This window comes from Schistocerca americana, chromosome 2 (genome assembly GCF_021461395.2).
Source record: "Schistocerca americana isolate TAMUIC-IGC-003095 chromosome 2, iqSchAmer2.1, whole genome shotgun sequence".
NCBI lineage: Eukaryota > Metazoa > Arthropoda > Insecta > Orthoptera > Acrididae > Schistocerca > Schistocerca americana.
The window spans coordinates 604047432-604062824 of NC_060120.1; the positions used below are offsets into that span (position 1 = coordinate 604047432).

Consider the following 15393-nt stretch of genomic DNA (forward strand, 5'->3'; position numbering starts at 1 on the left):
CTGACTAGTCTGATGCGACTTTTTCTCCTGTGCGAATCTCTTCATCTCAGAGTAGCGCTTGCAACCTGTATGCTGAATTATTTGCCGGATCTATTCCAATCTCTGTCTTCATCTACAGTTTTTGCCATCTACAGCTCCCTCTAGTGCCATGCAAGTTATTCCTTGATGCCACAGATGTTACACAATCCTGCCTCTTCTCTTTGTTGTTGTTTTCCATATATTCCAATCCTCGCCGATTCTACAGAGAATCTCTATACTCCTTACCTGATGAATCCACCTAATTTTCAACATTCTTTTGTAGGAGCACATCTCAAATGGTTCGATTCTCTACTATTCCGGTTTCCCACAGTCCATGATTCACTACCATACAATGCTGTGCTCCAAACATACATTCTCAGAAATTTCCTCAAATTAAGGCCTTTGTTTGATACTAATAGACTTCTCTCGGCCAGGAATGCCGTTTTTGCCGGTGCTTTTTATGTCCTCCATGCTCCATACATCACGGGACATCTTGCTGCCTAGGTAGCAGAATTAATTTCAACTAATTCGTAATCACCAAGCCAGATGTTAAGTTTCTCGCTATTTTCATTTTTGCTACTTTAATTTCATCTTTCTTCAGTTTACTATTAAAACATATTCTGTACACATTAGACCGATTATTCCATTGAGCACACCACGTAATTCTTCTTCACTTTCGCTGAAGATAGCAATGTCATCAGCGAATCTTATCGTTGATATCCTTTCGTCTTGAATTTTAATTCCACTTTTGAACCTTTCATTTATTTCCATTATTCGTTCTTCAATGTATAGTTTGAACAGTAGGGGAGAAAGACTACATCCCTGTAACATCTATCTGTCTTACACCCTTTTTAATCTGATCATGTCGCATCTGCTCTTCCACTCTCGTTGTTCCCTCTTGGCTCTTGTACACATTGTATATTCTCCGCCTTTCCCTATACCTTACCCTGTTTTTCTTAGAATTTCAAACATCAAGTACCATCTGACGCTGTTGCACGCTTTTTCCAGGTCTACAAATCCTATTAATATGTCTTGATTTTTCTTTAGGCTTGCTTCCATTATGAAGAACATCGGCAGAACTGCCTCTTTGGTGTCTTTACCTTTCGTAAAGCCAAACACATCGTCATCCAACACATCCACAATTTTCTTTTCCATCCTTCAGTGTATTATTCTTGTCAGTAATTTGGATGAATGAGCTGCTGAGCTGATTGTGCGATAATACTCACACATGTCAGCCCTTGCAATCTTCGGAATTGTGTACAAGATATTTTTCCGAAAGTCAGATGGTATGTCACCGGACTCTACATTTTACACACCAGCGTAAATAGTCGTTTCGTTGGCACTTGGCCGAATGATTTTGAAAACTCTGATGGAATGTTATCCACAACTCTGCTTTATTCGATTTTCAGTCTTCCAAAGCTCTCTTAATTTCTGATTTCAATAATCGATCCCCTATCTCTTCTATATCCACTCCTACTCCTTCTTCTGTCATCAGACTATTCCTTCCATTTATAAATGAAATCACTGTAGTCCTTCCAACTACCCATTCCCTCCTCTGGATTCAACAATGGAATTCCCATTGCACTCTTACTGTTACCACCTTTGCTTTTAATTTAATTGAAGTTGTTTTAACATTTATATGTTCTATGTCAGTTATTCCGACAATCATTTCTTTTCCGATTTCTTCACGTTTTCCATGCAGCCATTTCGCCTTGGTTTCCCTGCACCTGCTACTTATTTCATTCTTAAGTGACTTGTATTTCTCTATTCCTGAATTTCCCTGAACATTTTTGCATTTCCATCTTTCATCGATCATCTGAAGTATTTCTTCTGTTACGAGTGGTTTCTTTGCAGCTACCTTCTTTGTACCCATGTTTTTCTTTCCAACTTCTGTGACTGCCCTTTGTAGAGATGTCCATTCCTCATCAACTGAACAGCCTACTGAGCTATTTGCTGGTACATTGTCTACAGCCCTGAAAAACTTGAAGCATATCTCTTCATTCCTTAGTACTTTCGGGTCCCTATTCTTTGTGCGTTCATTCTCCCTGACTATTATCTTGAACTTTAGAGTACTTTTCCACACTACTAAATTGTGAACTGAGTCTACATCTGCTCCTGGCTATGGCTTACAATCCAGTATCTGATTTCGAAATCTCTATATGACCATGATGCAATCTAACTGAAATCTTCCCGTATCACCCAGTCTTTTCCAAGCGTACCTCCTCCTATTGTGATTCTTGAACAGAGTATTCGCTATTACTAGTTAAAATTTATTACAGAACTCAATTAGTCGTTGTCCCGTCTCATTCCTTGTCCCAAGCCCATATTCTAACGTAACCTTTTCTTCCACTGCATTCCAGTCGCCGTTGATTATTAGAGTTTCATCTCCCTTCGCGTATTGTGTTACCCTTTCAATATCGTCATATAATTTCTCTATCTCTTCATCTTCAGCTTGCAACATCGGCATGTACACACGAACTATCGTTGTCGGTGTTGGTTTGCTGTCGATTCTGACAGGAACAACCCTATCACTGAACTACTCGCTGTAACACACTCTTTGCCCTACCTTTCTATTCATAACGAATCCTAATCCCGTTATACCATTTCCTGCTGCTGTTGATATTTCCCTACATCTAGATTGAGCCTTTGCATTTCCCTTTTCAGATTTTCTACATTCCCTACCACAGTCAAGCTTCTGACATTCCATGCCCCGACTCGTAGATCATTATCCTTTCGTTGGTTAATCAATCTTTTTCTCATGGTCGCCTATCCCTTGGCAGTCCCCTCTTGAAGATCCGAATGAGAAGATCCGAATGGGAGCTATTCCAGAATCTTTTACCAATGGTGAAATCATTATGATACTTTTTTCAATTACAGGCCACATGTCCTGTGGATACATGTTATGTGTCTTTAATGCATTGCCTTCTGCATCCTCATGGCGTGGATCATTGCTGATTCTTCCGCTTTTGGGCGCAGTTACCCAACTCAGGGACAAGAAAGGGCCCTGAATTTCTGTCCGCTGCTCTGCCCTCTCTCCATACATTCTGACAATTAACACCGCACCCTTTAACACGCTAATGCTGATTGGAGTATGCTGTGAGTTGTATTCACTTGTCATCTCTATCTCTATGAACTCTATCAGGCTACACTGATTGTCCCAATTGGACCACATAGTCTCTACCCTAGTACCAAGCATTGAACTTTCTCTGTCCCAGTGACCGCATCAAAAACACTGTGAGGTGCTAGGCCTACATCCTTACGTTCAGATGCATATGCAGTCAAATTACATATTGGTGAAGTGTAGCGAAACACATGCCAACGCCAACAACAACAACAACAACAATAATGCTTACTGATAGTCTTCTTCTTCTTCTTAGCTGCTAGCTGCTGCTGCTGCTGGTGGTGGTGGTGGTGGTGCTTCATACTGGACATATGTACAGACAGCGAAGAAATTAGTGTTCACACAATCGAATCATAAAAATTAAAACTGCTTGAAGGGTGGGGGGCTGTACTTGCACACCATTGGTGCTTCGAAATCCTGATGCAACTAGCAGAGAGCGCTATGAAGTTAATGCACAGATATAGCATCGTTGGCTGCAGAGAGAGGGGGTGGGGGAGGAGGAGGAAATTCTGGAAATGCTGATACTGTTGTCATTGAGTGCCAGATACTTGTATCAGCAGTTCCGGGAAGCCTGATGCTGATGTGGTCAATTCCAGGATTTTCTGACCAAAACTCTCATTGTCCTCCTACTCCCATAATTGTACCCCAATCAAACACATGGTCTCACTTATCTAATATCTAAGTCTTATTCATCCACTAGCTGAGAAACCCAGCGTTACTTGGATACCTGTGCACAAGAACCTCATACATGTGGAATTTATTTTTTATTTATAAACCTCCTTTGTATACATCATTTGAAGTAGTATCATTGGGGATTGGGGACGTGAACGAAGACCTTGTTTGCTTCAGTAACACACACACAGATATAGAGCCACAGAAAGGCGTAAAGTAATTGACCCTAAGGTCCACGCCTGCCACATGCAACGTCTGGCTTTATGCTTTGTTTGTGGTAATAAAATAACATAAGCTCACTGGGAGTTGACACGTTAATGCGAAATGGTAAATTGTTAGAAATAAGTGGGATTCGAGGTACACAATTTTACTCCCTAGCGACGCTTTCCGTCAAATTTTTTTCTTCTGTGTTGCTACGTTGGAGAGAAGTAACTTTAAGTGTCTTTGTTTAAGGGGTGCGAGATAATACAGGACGCTCTCGATCAGAATTATGTCACGCCCTGCTTTCGAAAGAACTTCCCAAACGGTGGGCTAAAGCTTCATGTTAGCGAGCAGGAGCAATTCTCGGTTCACCATCTTCACTGGATTCTTGAAGCCCAATATTGCTCAGTCGTTTAGCTATTCTAATGTATTCAGAAAGTCTCGACCGTTTTCTAGGCTATTTTCTTCATAAACAAATCGAAAACAAAATTTAATGCATAGCCACGTAAATCACAACGCAAATTTACTAAATTTGTTTTTCCTAGAAAAGAATATCAATAAAACGTATCGAAAGAAATAAAACAATGTCGTTCAGTTTTTAATACACAAAGCGAAATCAATTATGTAAACTCGCTGTTAGTCTGTGTTCGTAATGATAAGATTACGGTGCTTAATTTTGTAACTGATGTGAACTTCCCAAAATGCATCACTGTCTTAAAGAAAATTAACAAGGCCATCTGTTGGTTCTTTGGTGTACTACCAAACTAACGATGCTATCTACTGGTTCTTTGATGAACTATGATGTGATGACTAAACATCTGAACTACTAAGCTGAATGAGCTGACTATTCTAGGTAAAACTTTAAACCACTGTACCTGCGAAACCACACGAAATTTCTCCTAGTAATTTTGGAGTTTAACGTGTTCGAACAGACAGACGAATTTTACACAAAACTTTAAATTATGTTTTCTTTTTTATCTGTGATCCAATTTTGCTGAAATGAGGTAAACAAACAATAGTTTTACAGTTTAATTGTTAGTGTAGATATAGACAGAAGATAGAGAATTCATATAGGTAAGTCACGAACGTTCTCAAACTGCACGTGCTAACGTAAATTTCCTTTTATCATCATATTTAATATTAACGTAATATGATGCTAATTGAATGGGTTTGTACGCCAAAAAATACAACAAAATATTTCAGCTTTAATAAAACGTGTATATTTAACATGTCTAAAGCTACTAACTTTACTTCATTTCCGCACAGCTTATTTTACGTATGCACACAGTTTGGCTGTAATGAAATGAGACACTAATTTCAAGTCATTTATTAGTTTGGCTCAAAACACTGATTAGAAAAAATATTTTCATCACGAAGAGGTCGAAGGATGTTCCAGATCAACCTCTTATCACGTTAAACTCTAATAACCCGCATTTTTAATAACCTTTGTGTTACGTAGGATCAGTTCAGCGCCTGCAGAAATATTGTCATGTATCAAAACTTTGTTCGCAACTAATACTTGTGTTATCGAAGCTGGAGGAGGGGAAAGTAGTGTTTTTTGTTTGTGTGTGTGTGTGGAGGGGGGGAAAGTAAAATTACTTCTGAACTAACTCTCGTTGAGTTGCCTGTAAAAATGTTCGTAGTATTTTTGCACTAGAGTACTAATAAATCTTCAGTTGATGTATTTTCTATGGGTTCCTTTTCGGAATCTTCGGCCGATTTATGTTTAACGATTTTCCTGACGTTTTGCCTGCACGAGTGTGTCAAATACTTACCTTCCATTGCTGATGGAAATACACTGTGTATTTTCGCACCCTCGATTGTCTTAGACTGGAAAATTGTTGTCAATTCCGAAGCTGTGTTTTAGTTTCGAGGGGTTAAATCACGAACTATGTTATTTTACCTCCATATCTGACTTAGTCTGTTGTTGCACTCACCCCTGGCTGACCCGCTTACCAAGCTCCTTTTCAACGAATAGCTGAGTCTCTGCGTCCATTACAGCCCCTCCGACTGATAATATTTTGATGTGGTGCAGCATCTTTCGGACGGGACTTTGTGGGTTCTTGGCAATAGTCACTGCCAAGTTTGGAGGCATGAACAAGCTCGAAACCTGGAAAGAAAGAATAAGATGCATCAGGAGCCACAAAACTGTTGTTACACGCATTTACATATAAACATGGCTCTATAACTATCCAAATTAATATAAATAAAGCTCGTAATAAACATTATTTTTCTTTCTGAGCAGCCGGCCGGGATGGCCGAGCGGTTCTAAGCGCTACAGTCTGGAATCGCGCGATCGCTACGGTCACAGGTTTGAATCCTGCCTCGGGCATGGATGTGTGTGCTGTCCTTAGGTTGGTTAGGTTTATGTAGTTCTAAGTTCTAGGGGACTGATGACCTCAGAAGTAAGTCCCATAGTGCTCAGAGTCATTTGAACCATTTTTTTCTTTCTGAGCATTGCAGTTGCATTCAAGTTTCCACTGTGAAGGATCTATCGTTGTTGGGCATCAGCTCCAATCATTTCGTATCGAAAACTTAGCGCAGTCATACAGTATTTAGGACATCTTCAACAAGTCTTTCCCAATGTTATCTCATAGGAAATTAGAGGAATGAGTATTCTATACAGAAGTCTGATTGATGGTTGACAATGAAGGTTATCGTTCCGTGTCATAGTAAAAGATATTTTTTACATCCATTATTAGAGATTACTTGCCAAATCCTAATTATTACATCTACTCGACTCTTACTAGTTTAACTGACCGAAGCACCCAGCTTTTACTTTTCCGTGCCCAACAACTGTGCGTACATGGAACTTCAAACAAGTTAATTTGAAAGAGCACCACTCGCTCTTACCACTTTCATTGTCAGCACTGTCTAGCCAGTTGCATTCCTATAAATACTACAAAATTATCGTTAAGACTGATATCAAGCTAATTATCTCCGTAACTGAAAGCGTATCTACCTTAGGTGGATGTGCCTTCTGTAACAGTAACAAGAACCAATCACACTGACACGTAGTGTAGAGCTTACATCTGTCTTCTCTCCACCTCTGTAGCAACTTGCAATTCTCGCTGTGTATTACCGCTTCTTCCGGCTCGCCTTCCTATTTCCGTTTCCTCAAACGTATACTTCGCAATCTGTTATCAGTAAGTTACGTGTAAAGGTACTACAGAGGAACAATAAATACTTGTTCAGTTGTTGTAAAACCACGTTATAGGTACTACGAACGTTAATCTAACGTTTATAAGGTTTTGAAAGAATGCTAAAATCCAGATCCAAATGCTTAGGATGTAGAAAGAGCATAGAACCTCTGTTGACATGCATTCTGTCAAAGGCAATACAAACATTTACAAAATGAATTTTTAACAGTGATAAGCCACATTTACGATGGAATATAAATATTTTCAAGCAATAAATAGCGCTCTCCGTACACCTTCCACGATGAAATATTGCCAGGACATGGTAGGACAATCCGTGAGATGGTGCTTCGAGAAAGCCAGCAGTTGTGGCACTTTGACGGACAATTGAAACATCCACAAACTATAACAATAAATCATTCATGGTTTCCTTAAAGATGGTGGTATTTTCATTTATTTCACGAGCATAGCAACCCAGAAAATAAATTTTCACCTTTAAGTGAACTGGAGGCGTTGTGGGTAGTTTCTTACGAAAATGAAAGGCGACTGGTGTGGTTCGAGTTAAGTCATGTAAATCAAACTGCTGGGCTAGGTTCGTCCTGCTCCGTTTGTATGTAAATTGAGAACTCTTACTCTCCACGACACACAACCAATGCGATCTGTGAAATGAGAATGCATTCAACTAACGAGACTCAAGTAAACACTTGCTTACATCAGGTTAGGAGTGATTTTGCCAGACAAACTGTTTAGTGACGTTGTCGGTTTTTTTTTGGTTCTGAAATAGCAAAGAAGGCTATTCTTCTTATGTCACTCAGCCACACTGCTCATTTGCGCATGGGATGAACCAAACAGAGATATTCCAAGAAAAATTATCAAAAAGTAAAAAGCGCCACGTGTTCAACTCTAGAGAACACGGTCCAGTCACAATGTGACCACCGCCTATGTTCGACGTTATGTTATAATCACTCACAGATGTCAAAAGGTAGCACTAGCAGTGGAGAGTATATAAAGCGTATCGGTGGGAGACGGAGAACAGTGCGTTCGTTGTCACAGTGTGGAACAGGGCGATTTATCTGACGTCCAGAAGGGCATAATCATTGGCTTTCGCCCGCATCTCGTGGTCGTGCGGTAGCGTTCTCGCTTCCCACGCTCGGGCTCCCGGGTTCGATTCCCGGCGGGGTCAGGGATTTTCTCTGCCTCGTGATGGCTGGGTGTTGTGTGATGTCCTTAGGTTAGTTAGGTTTACGTAGTTCTAAGTTCTAGGGGACTGATGACCATAGATGTTAAGTCCCATAGTGCTCAGAGCCATTTTCATTGGCTTTCGGGCCAAGAACGGAAGAATGTCCGAAACGGCTTAAGTCGTAAACAGTTCGTGTGCCGCCGAGGTTAAAGCACACATGGCAAAATGGCGCTATCCAAAACCGTCGCGTAGGCAACTGCGACGCTCCACGGACCACAGATGACTAGGGCGAATAACGGGTGCGGAGATGCGTACAGGCGATTATACGTGTAATTGCTGAGCAACTGATCGCCCAGATGAAGCCAGGGTCTATCAACAACGTCTCCTCAACAACCGTTCAGCGAGTGTTGCGGTGTCTGGCCTCGGCAGCAGGCGCCTGGTTCAGTCACCCATACTGACCGCAGTTCATCGGTGGCGAATGGTGGAATTTGTACGCCAGTGCCGTAGCTGGACGACCACTGAGTGGACACCGGTGGCCTTTTCAGCTGAACCACGTTTAAAGCTCCATCGGCTTGAAACGTCTGAAAGCAAACACCCCAAACAATCGCGGAGCGTTATAGCCTGTGAAATGTTTTCGTGGAATTCCCTGGGTAATCACATCTTTCTGGAAAGTACACTGGATCAACACAAGTATGCATCTATCCTTGGGAACCACGTCCACCCCTACATGCAGTTTGTTTCTCCTCGACACAATGGCATCTACCAGCAGAACAATGCAACATGTGACAGTGTACGTGATCGGTGAGAGTGCACTAGGACTAGTTTATCGTGTTCCCCTGGCCAACCAACTACCCGAATTTAAACCCAATCGGAAGTCTGTGGGGCCATTAATATTTTTTACAAGTTATCTTCGGCGATCAAAATGCACTCGACGTGTTCAGTAAATTGATAAATTCGTAACTACATTAAGAAAACGGTCGAAATCCCGATAAGCGTTCTGAAGTATCTTAAAAGGTAGGGTGGTTGCCTTTCGTGTGTCACTGCACTGCTCTGCTTGGTGTTGAATGATACCCGGTGTACCAGCCAGGCTGTGTCGTATCGTGCACGCGAATTGGTGACATCTTGAAAGTAAATCTTGATATTTCCCGGAGTATTGAACACTCGATGACGCTTCAGGACTGCAAACGGTTGTAGTTGTCTGCCTTGAACATGTCTGGCAGGTGCCCAGACAAAATATGATATTTGGCAGAAAACGATGAGTGACTTAACTTCTGAAACACCATCGAGCACCTTTTAAGTGAAAGATGGGCAAATGGTTTCGTTACAAGGAAATCTGGCAATACTACCATTTTTGGTACTAACAAGCTCGAGAAATACCTTGGCTTCCCCAAACAAAATAGTTGCTCCGAACTGAAGAGATTATGGTTGACAGAGGAAAATTCATGTGGAGAATTTATGGCTTAATGGAAGGGCATTTCTGAAAAACAAAAATTTGTTAACATGTTAGTCTTTTCTGAAGGTTGCTTTCTGGCGTGTAGTTTTGAAACGTGAACCTGAACAGAATGTGTGCTGAAGAATGGTGAAGAATAGGTAGGTAGAACAATAACTAGGTACAGATTCGAAATGGGATGAAGGGAATTAATGGCACAGTTGCCCAACCCCTTCAAGGGGGTAGTTTGCACCTGTGTCCGGAGACGGACGGTTCCACGACTTATATTTGTGGTCATTTTGGTTTTTCACTTTTTCTGGTTTCTTCCTTCCTTTGTTTGGTTCCTTTCTTTGTCCTTCTCCCTCTCACTTTTTTCCTTACTTTTTACCTTGCCTTCTTCTCCTTGCCTTCTTCTCCTTGCCTTCTTCTCCTTGCCTTCTTCTCCATGCCTTCTTCTCCTAGCCTTTTTTTTCCTTGCATTATTGTCCACCCTCTGGTCTCCGCCTCGGCGTTTGAGATAGTCTGTCCTTTCTCTCCCTCTCTCCCTTTTTTTCCCTCTTCTTCTTTCCTCCCTGTGCGTGCCTGAAGGCCGACCCACGCGTTCGCACGCGTATCCAGTGACGGGGTAACGCGTAATCCCCCGCCCCGGGTAAACAAGTAAGGCACGCACGTACCCCCTGGTAAAGGCCAGGCCCAGGGAGGGGTGATTGCCTGAGCTGACACCTTCGGACCATGCCGATTGGTCCCTCCGTCCGTTTCTCGGGAGGTGTGACCTGAGGTGAGAACATTCACCTAAGGCGGGAGTGCCCTCTGAGAAGGTCCCCACAAGGAAGGAGCGCACCATCGGAGACGCTGGCAATCATGGGGTATTCCTCCGCAATGGATTTCTCTTCTTCTTCTCTCTCGACTTCTGCCCAAAAACGGAAACTTGACCGGCCACCAGTGACAAAAGTACTACCGCCTGCCCCAAAGTTCCTCGTAGTTTCTCGATCTGAGGATGGAAAGGATTTTTCATCTGTCAACCTTTTCGTTATCCAGAAGGGCGTAGATGCCATAGCCGGATCTGTCAAGTCTTGTACCAGGATGCGTAACGGTACCTTGTTGCTAGAAACTGAGAGCGCCTTTCAGGCACAAAAACTGCTTCGGGCCACACTTCTGTACACGTTCCCTGTCCAGGTGGAGGCTCACCACACTTTGAATTCGTCGCGTGGTGTGGTATATACTAGATCACTCGACGGATTGACTGACGAGGAGATTCAGTCTTTGCTCGCTGAGCAGGGCGTGACGGCTGTCCTTAGGGTCACGAAAAAGGTCAACACTGACCTTGTACCGACCCGGACACTTTTCTTGACCTTTGATAGTGTTCAGCTGCCGTCGCGCATCAAAGCGGGCTACGAGGTTATTTCTGTTCGCCCCTATGTCCCGACACCTACGCGCTGATACCAGTGTCAGCGTTTTAATCACACTCGCCAGTCTTGTTCTAATGCTGCTAAATGTGTCACTTGTGGCAGGAACGCCCATGAGACAGTCTGCGTGAACTGTCAGGGTCACCATGCAGCGTCCTCCCGCGATTGTCCCATCTACAAGGATGAACGCTGTATACAGGAAATTCGGGTCAAAGAGAAAGTGTCCACCTCAGCTGCTCGCAAGCTATTTGCTAGTAGGAAGCCCACGCTGCTCCCAGCGGGGAAATACAGTACTGTCCTCGCCTCTCCTCGGACTACCAGGGAGGTGGCGACCAGACATGCGACCTGACCTTTAGCACTACGGTCGTCCGTTCGGCCAGTGCTAAGATCGCCCGGTCAACGTCTCCTCTTCCTCCCGTCACCCCTAAGACACAAGCACCTTCATCAGCTTCTGCCAAGACTAAGACCCAGAAGTCAGATACACAGGCCTTGAAGACGGAACCGTCCCGTGCAGACTTCCTACGTACCTCGAGCTCCCAGCCATCGACCAGTACTTCCACTAAACGACCTTCCAAGAAGGCTCATAGGAAGCAAAGTTCTCCTTCTCCGCCACGGCGCGTTTCTTCTCCTGCGCCACCCAGCGGTTGCCGCCCCAGGCCGTCATCCGTTTCGCCTGGCCGCACCGCTGGCAGCCGAACATCTGGTCGTTCACCGGCGGAACAAGCTCCCCCTCCCGGCCATCTTAACAAGATGGCCGACGAACCTATTGAACCAACGGACGATGACTGTCCGCCTATTGACAGCAGCGGCAGTGCTCGATCGAAGCCAGGCCCTCAGCGGCCTTCGAGGTGACCTTGCTTCTCCTTTTTCTTCTCACGATGGCACTTCTACATTGGAATATTCGAGGCATTCGCTCCAACCGAGAGGACTTAAAGTTGCTGCTACGCTTGCACTGTCCGCTCATCGTAGCTCTCCAGGAAACGAAACTACGCCCATGCGATCAAATCGACTTGGCACACTATGGCTCTGTGCGTTTTGACCTACCCCCTGTGGCAGGTATTCCGGCTCATGGATGGGTTATGTTGCTGGTCCGGGATGATATTTACTACGATCCCATCACATTGCACACCGGCTTGCAGGCAGTTGCCGTCCGAATTCCTCTCCCCACTTTTGCATTTTCCATTTGTACCGTTTACAGTCCATCGTCGTCTGCCGTTACCAGGGCAGACATGATGCAAATTATTGCTCAGCTACCTGTACCATTTTTGTTAACTGGAGACTTCAATGCCCACCATCCCCTTTGGGGCTCTCCAGTATCCTGCCCGAGAGGCTCCCTGTTAGCAGACCTTTTCAACCACCTCAATCTTGTCTGCCCCAACTTTTCTTTCGGACATAACTCACACCTATTCCCATTTAGATCTCTCTATATGTATTGCCCAACCTGCAAGCCGGTTTGAGTGATACGCTCTTTCTGATACGTATTCGAGCGACCACTTCCCTTGTTATCCATCTCCAGCATCATACCCCATCTCCGTGCTCAACTAGTTGGAACATCTCCAAAGCAGACTGGGGGCTCTTCCCCTCTAGAGCGACATTTCAGGATCAAAACTTCGCAAGCTGCGATAGTCAGGTCGCACACCTCACGGAAGTTATTCCCACTGCTGCTGAATATTTCATCCCTCACACTACTTCTTCTCCACGTCGCGTACCGGTGCCCTGGTGGACTGCAGCATGTAGAGACGCTTTACGTGCTCGTCGACGTGCTTTACGCACCTTTAAACGCCACCCTGCGATGGCGAATTGTATTAATTATAAATGATTACGTGCGCAGTGTCGTCGTGTTATTAAAGAAAGCAAGGAAGCCAGGTGGGCTGCTTTCAGAACCACCTTCAACAGTTTTACTCCTTCTTCTGTTGTCTGGGGTAGCCTGCGCCGGCTATCTGGCACTAAGGTCCACTCATCAGTTTCTGGCTTGACGGTCGCGAATGACGTACTTGTGGCCACTGAGGATGTCTCCAATGCCTTCCGCCGCTTTTTCGCAGAAGTTTCGAGCTCCGCTCATTACCACCCTGCCTTCCTCCCCCGAAAACAGGCAGAGGAGGCAAGGCCACCTAACTTCCGCTCCTCGAATCGTGAAAGTTACAATGCCCCATTCACCATGCGGGAACTCGAAAATGCACTTGCCCAGTCACGGTCCTCCGATCCAGGGCCTGATTCTATTCATATTCAGATGCTGAAGAACCTTTCTCCTGCGGGTAAAGGTTTTCTTCTTCGTACTTATAATCGTATCAGGATTGAGGGTCATGTTCCCACATGCTAGAGCGAGTCTATTGTTGTCCCAATTCCTAAGCCGGGGAAGGACAAGCACTTACCTCCCAGTTATCGACCCATCTCCCTTACCAGCTGTGTCTGTAAGGTGATGGAGCGAATGGTTAACTCTCGTTTGGTTTGGCTGCTCGAATCTCGACACCTACTTACCAATGTACAATGTGGATTTCGTAGGCGCCGCTCTGCTGTTGACCATCTGGTTACCTTGTCGACCTTCATTATGAATAACTTCTTGCGGAAGCGCCCGACCGCGGCTGTGTTCTTCGATTTGGAGAAGGCTTACGACACCTTTTGGAGGGCGGGCATTCTCCGCACCATACATACATGGGGCCTTCGCGGTCGCCTCCCTCTTTTTATTCGTGCCTTTTTAATGGTTCGACAGTTCAGGGTACGTGTGGGTTCTGTCCTGTCCGACGTCTTTCGCCAGGAGAATGGGGTGCCACAGGGCTCAGTTTTGAGCGTCGCTCTCTTCGCCATAGCGATCAATCCAATAATGGATTGCCTCCCAGCTGATGTATCAGGCTCCCTTTTCGTGGACGATTTTACCATCTATTGCAGAGCGCAGCGTATATGTTTCCTGGAGCGCTGTCTTCAGCGTTGTCTTGACCGTCTTTACTCCTGGAGTGTCGCCAATGGCTTCCGTTTTTCTGCCGAGGAGACGGTCTGTATTAACTTCTGGCGCTACAAAGAGTTTCTCCCACCGTCCTTACGACTCGGTCCCGTTGCTCTCCCATTCGTGGAGACAACAAAATTTTTAGGTCTTACATTTGACAGGAAACTTAGCTGGTCCCCACATGTGTCATATTTGGCCGCCCGTTGTATCTGTTCTCTAAATGTCATCCGTGTTCTCAGCGGTATGTCGTGGGGAGCGGATCGAACCGTCCTACTTCGCCTATATCGGCCGATCGTCCGCTCAAAGCTGGATTATGGGAGCTTCGTATACTCCTCTGCACAGCCGTCCATCTTACGCCGCCTCAACTCTATACAACAACGGGGTTTACGTCTTGCGATCGGATCGATCTATACTAGTCCCGTTGAGAGTCTTCATGCTGAAGCCGGTGAATTGCCACTAACCTACCGGCGCGATATACTGCTTTGTCGGTATGCCTGTCGGCTATTGTCAATGCCCGACCACCCGTCTTATCGTTCCTTTTTTGACGACTCTCTCGACCGTCAGTAGGGGTTGTATGTCTCTGCCCTGCAACCCCCTGGAGTTCGCTTTCGTCGCATTGATTTTTCACTCCCTGCAACCTTTCGACAGGGCGAGAGCCAAACGCCACCTTGGCTCCAGGCTCAGGTTCGCGTTCACCTTGACCTCAGCTCGCTCCCAAAGGAGGTTACTCGAGCTTTGGTCTACCGCTCCCGTTTTGTCGAACTTCGTTCGAAGTTCGTTAATATGATCTTCATTTATACAGATAGCTCTAAGACCAATGACGGTTTCGGGTGTTCTTTTATTGTCGGGGCACACAATTTCAAATACCGGCTCCATGTCCATTGTTCGGTCTTCACAGCTGAGCTATTTGCCCTCTACCAGGCTGTTCTTTACATCTGCCGCCACCGACATTCTGCTTATGTCATCTGCTCCGATTCCCTGAGCGCCATCCAGAGCCTCAGTGATCCGTATCCGGTTCACCCTTTCGTGCACCGGATCCAACGCTCTCTTCAGCAGCTGGCGGACGACGGTTCTCCAGTTACCTTTATTTGGGTTCCTGGCCATGTCGGTATCCCTGGGAACGAAGCTGCAGATGCCGCGGCCAAGGCTGCGGTCCTCCTGTCTCGGACAGCTTCTTGTTGTGTCCCTTCATCAGATTGTAGCAGGGTCATTTGTCAGCGCACTTTATCGCTGTGGCATGCCGATTGGGCTACACTTACGAACAACAAGCTTCGGGCCTTGAAACCTC

The 15393-nt window shown here is 45.0% G+C and overlaps 1 protein-coding gene across 1 annotated transcript in view; it reads right to left on the reverse strand.

The window, feature by feature from the left end:
- The window catches only part of LOC124594237 (luciferin 4-monooxygenase-like), a 104426-nt gene that overhangs the window by 38689 nt on the left and 50344 nt on the right, over positions 1–15393 (reverse strand). Inside the window, exon 6 of the mRNA XM_047132602.1 lies at positions 5969–6122. Coding sequence (XP_046988558.1) covers positions 5969–6122 — 154 coding nt within the window. The remainder of the gene's footprint in view (positions 1–5968; positions 6123–15393) is intronic.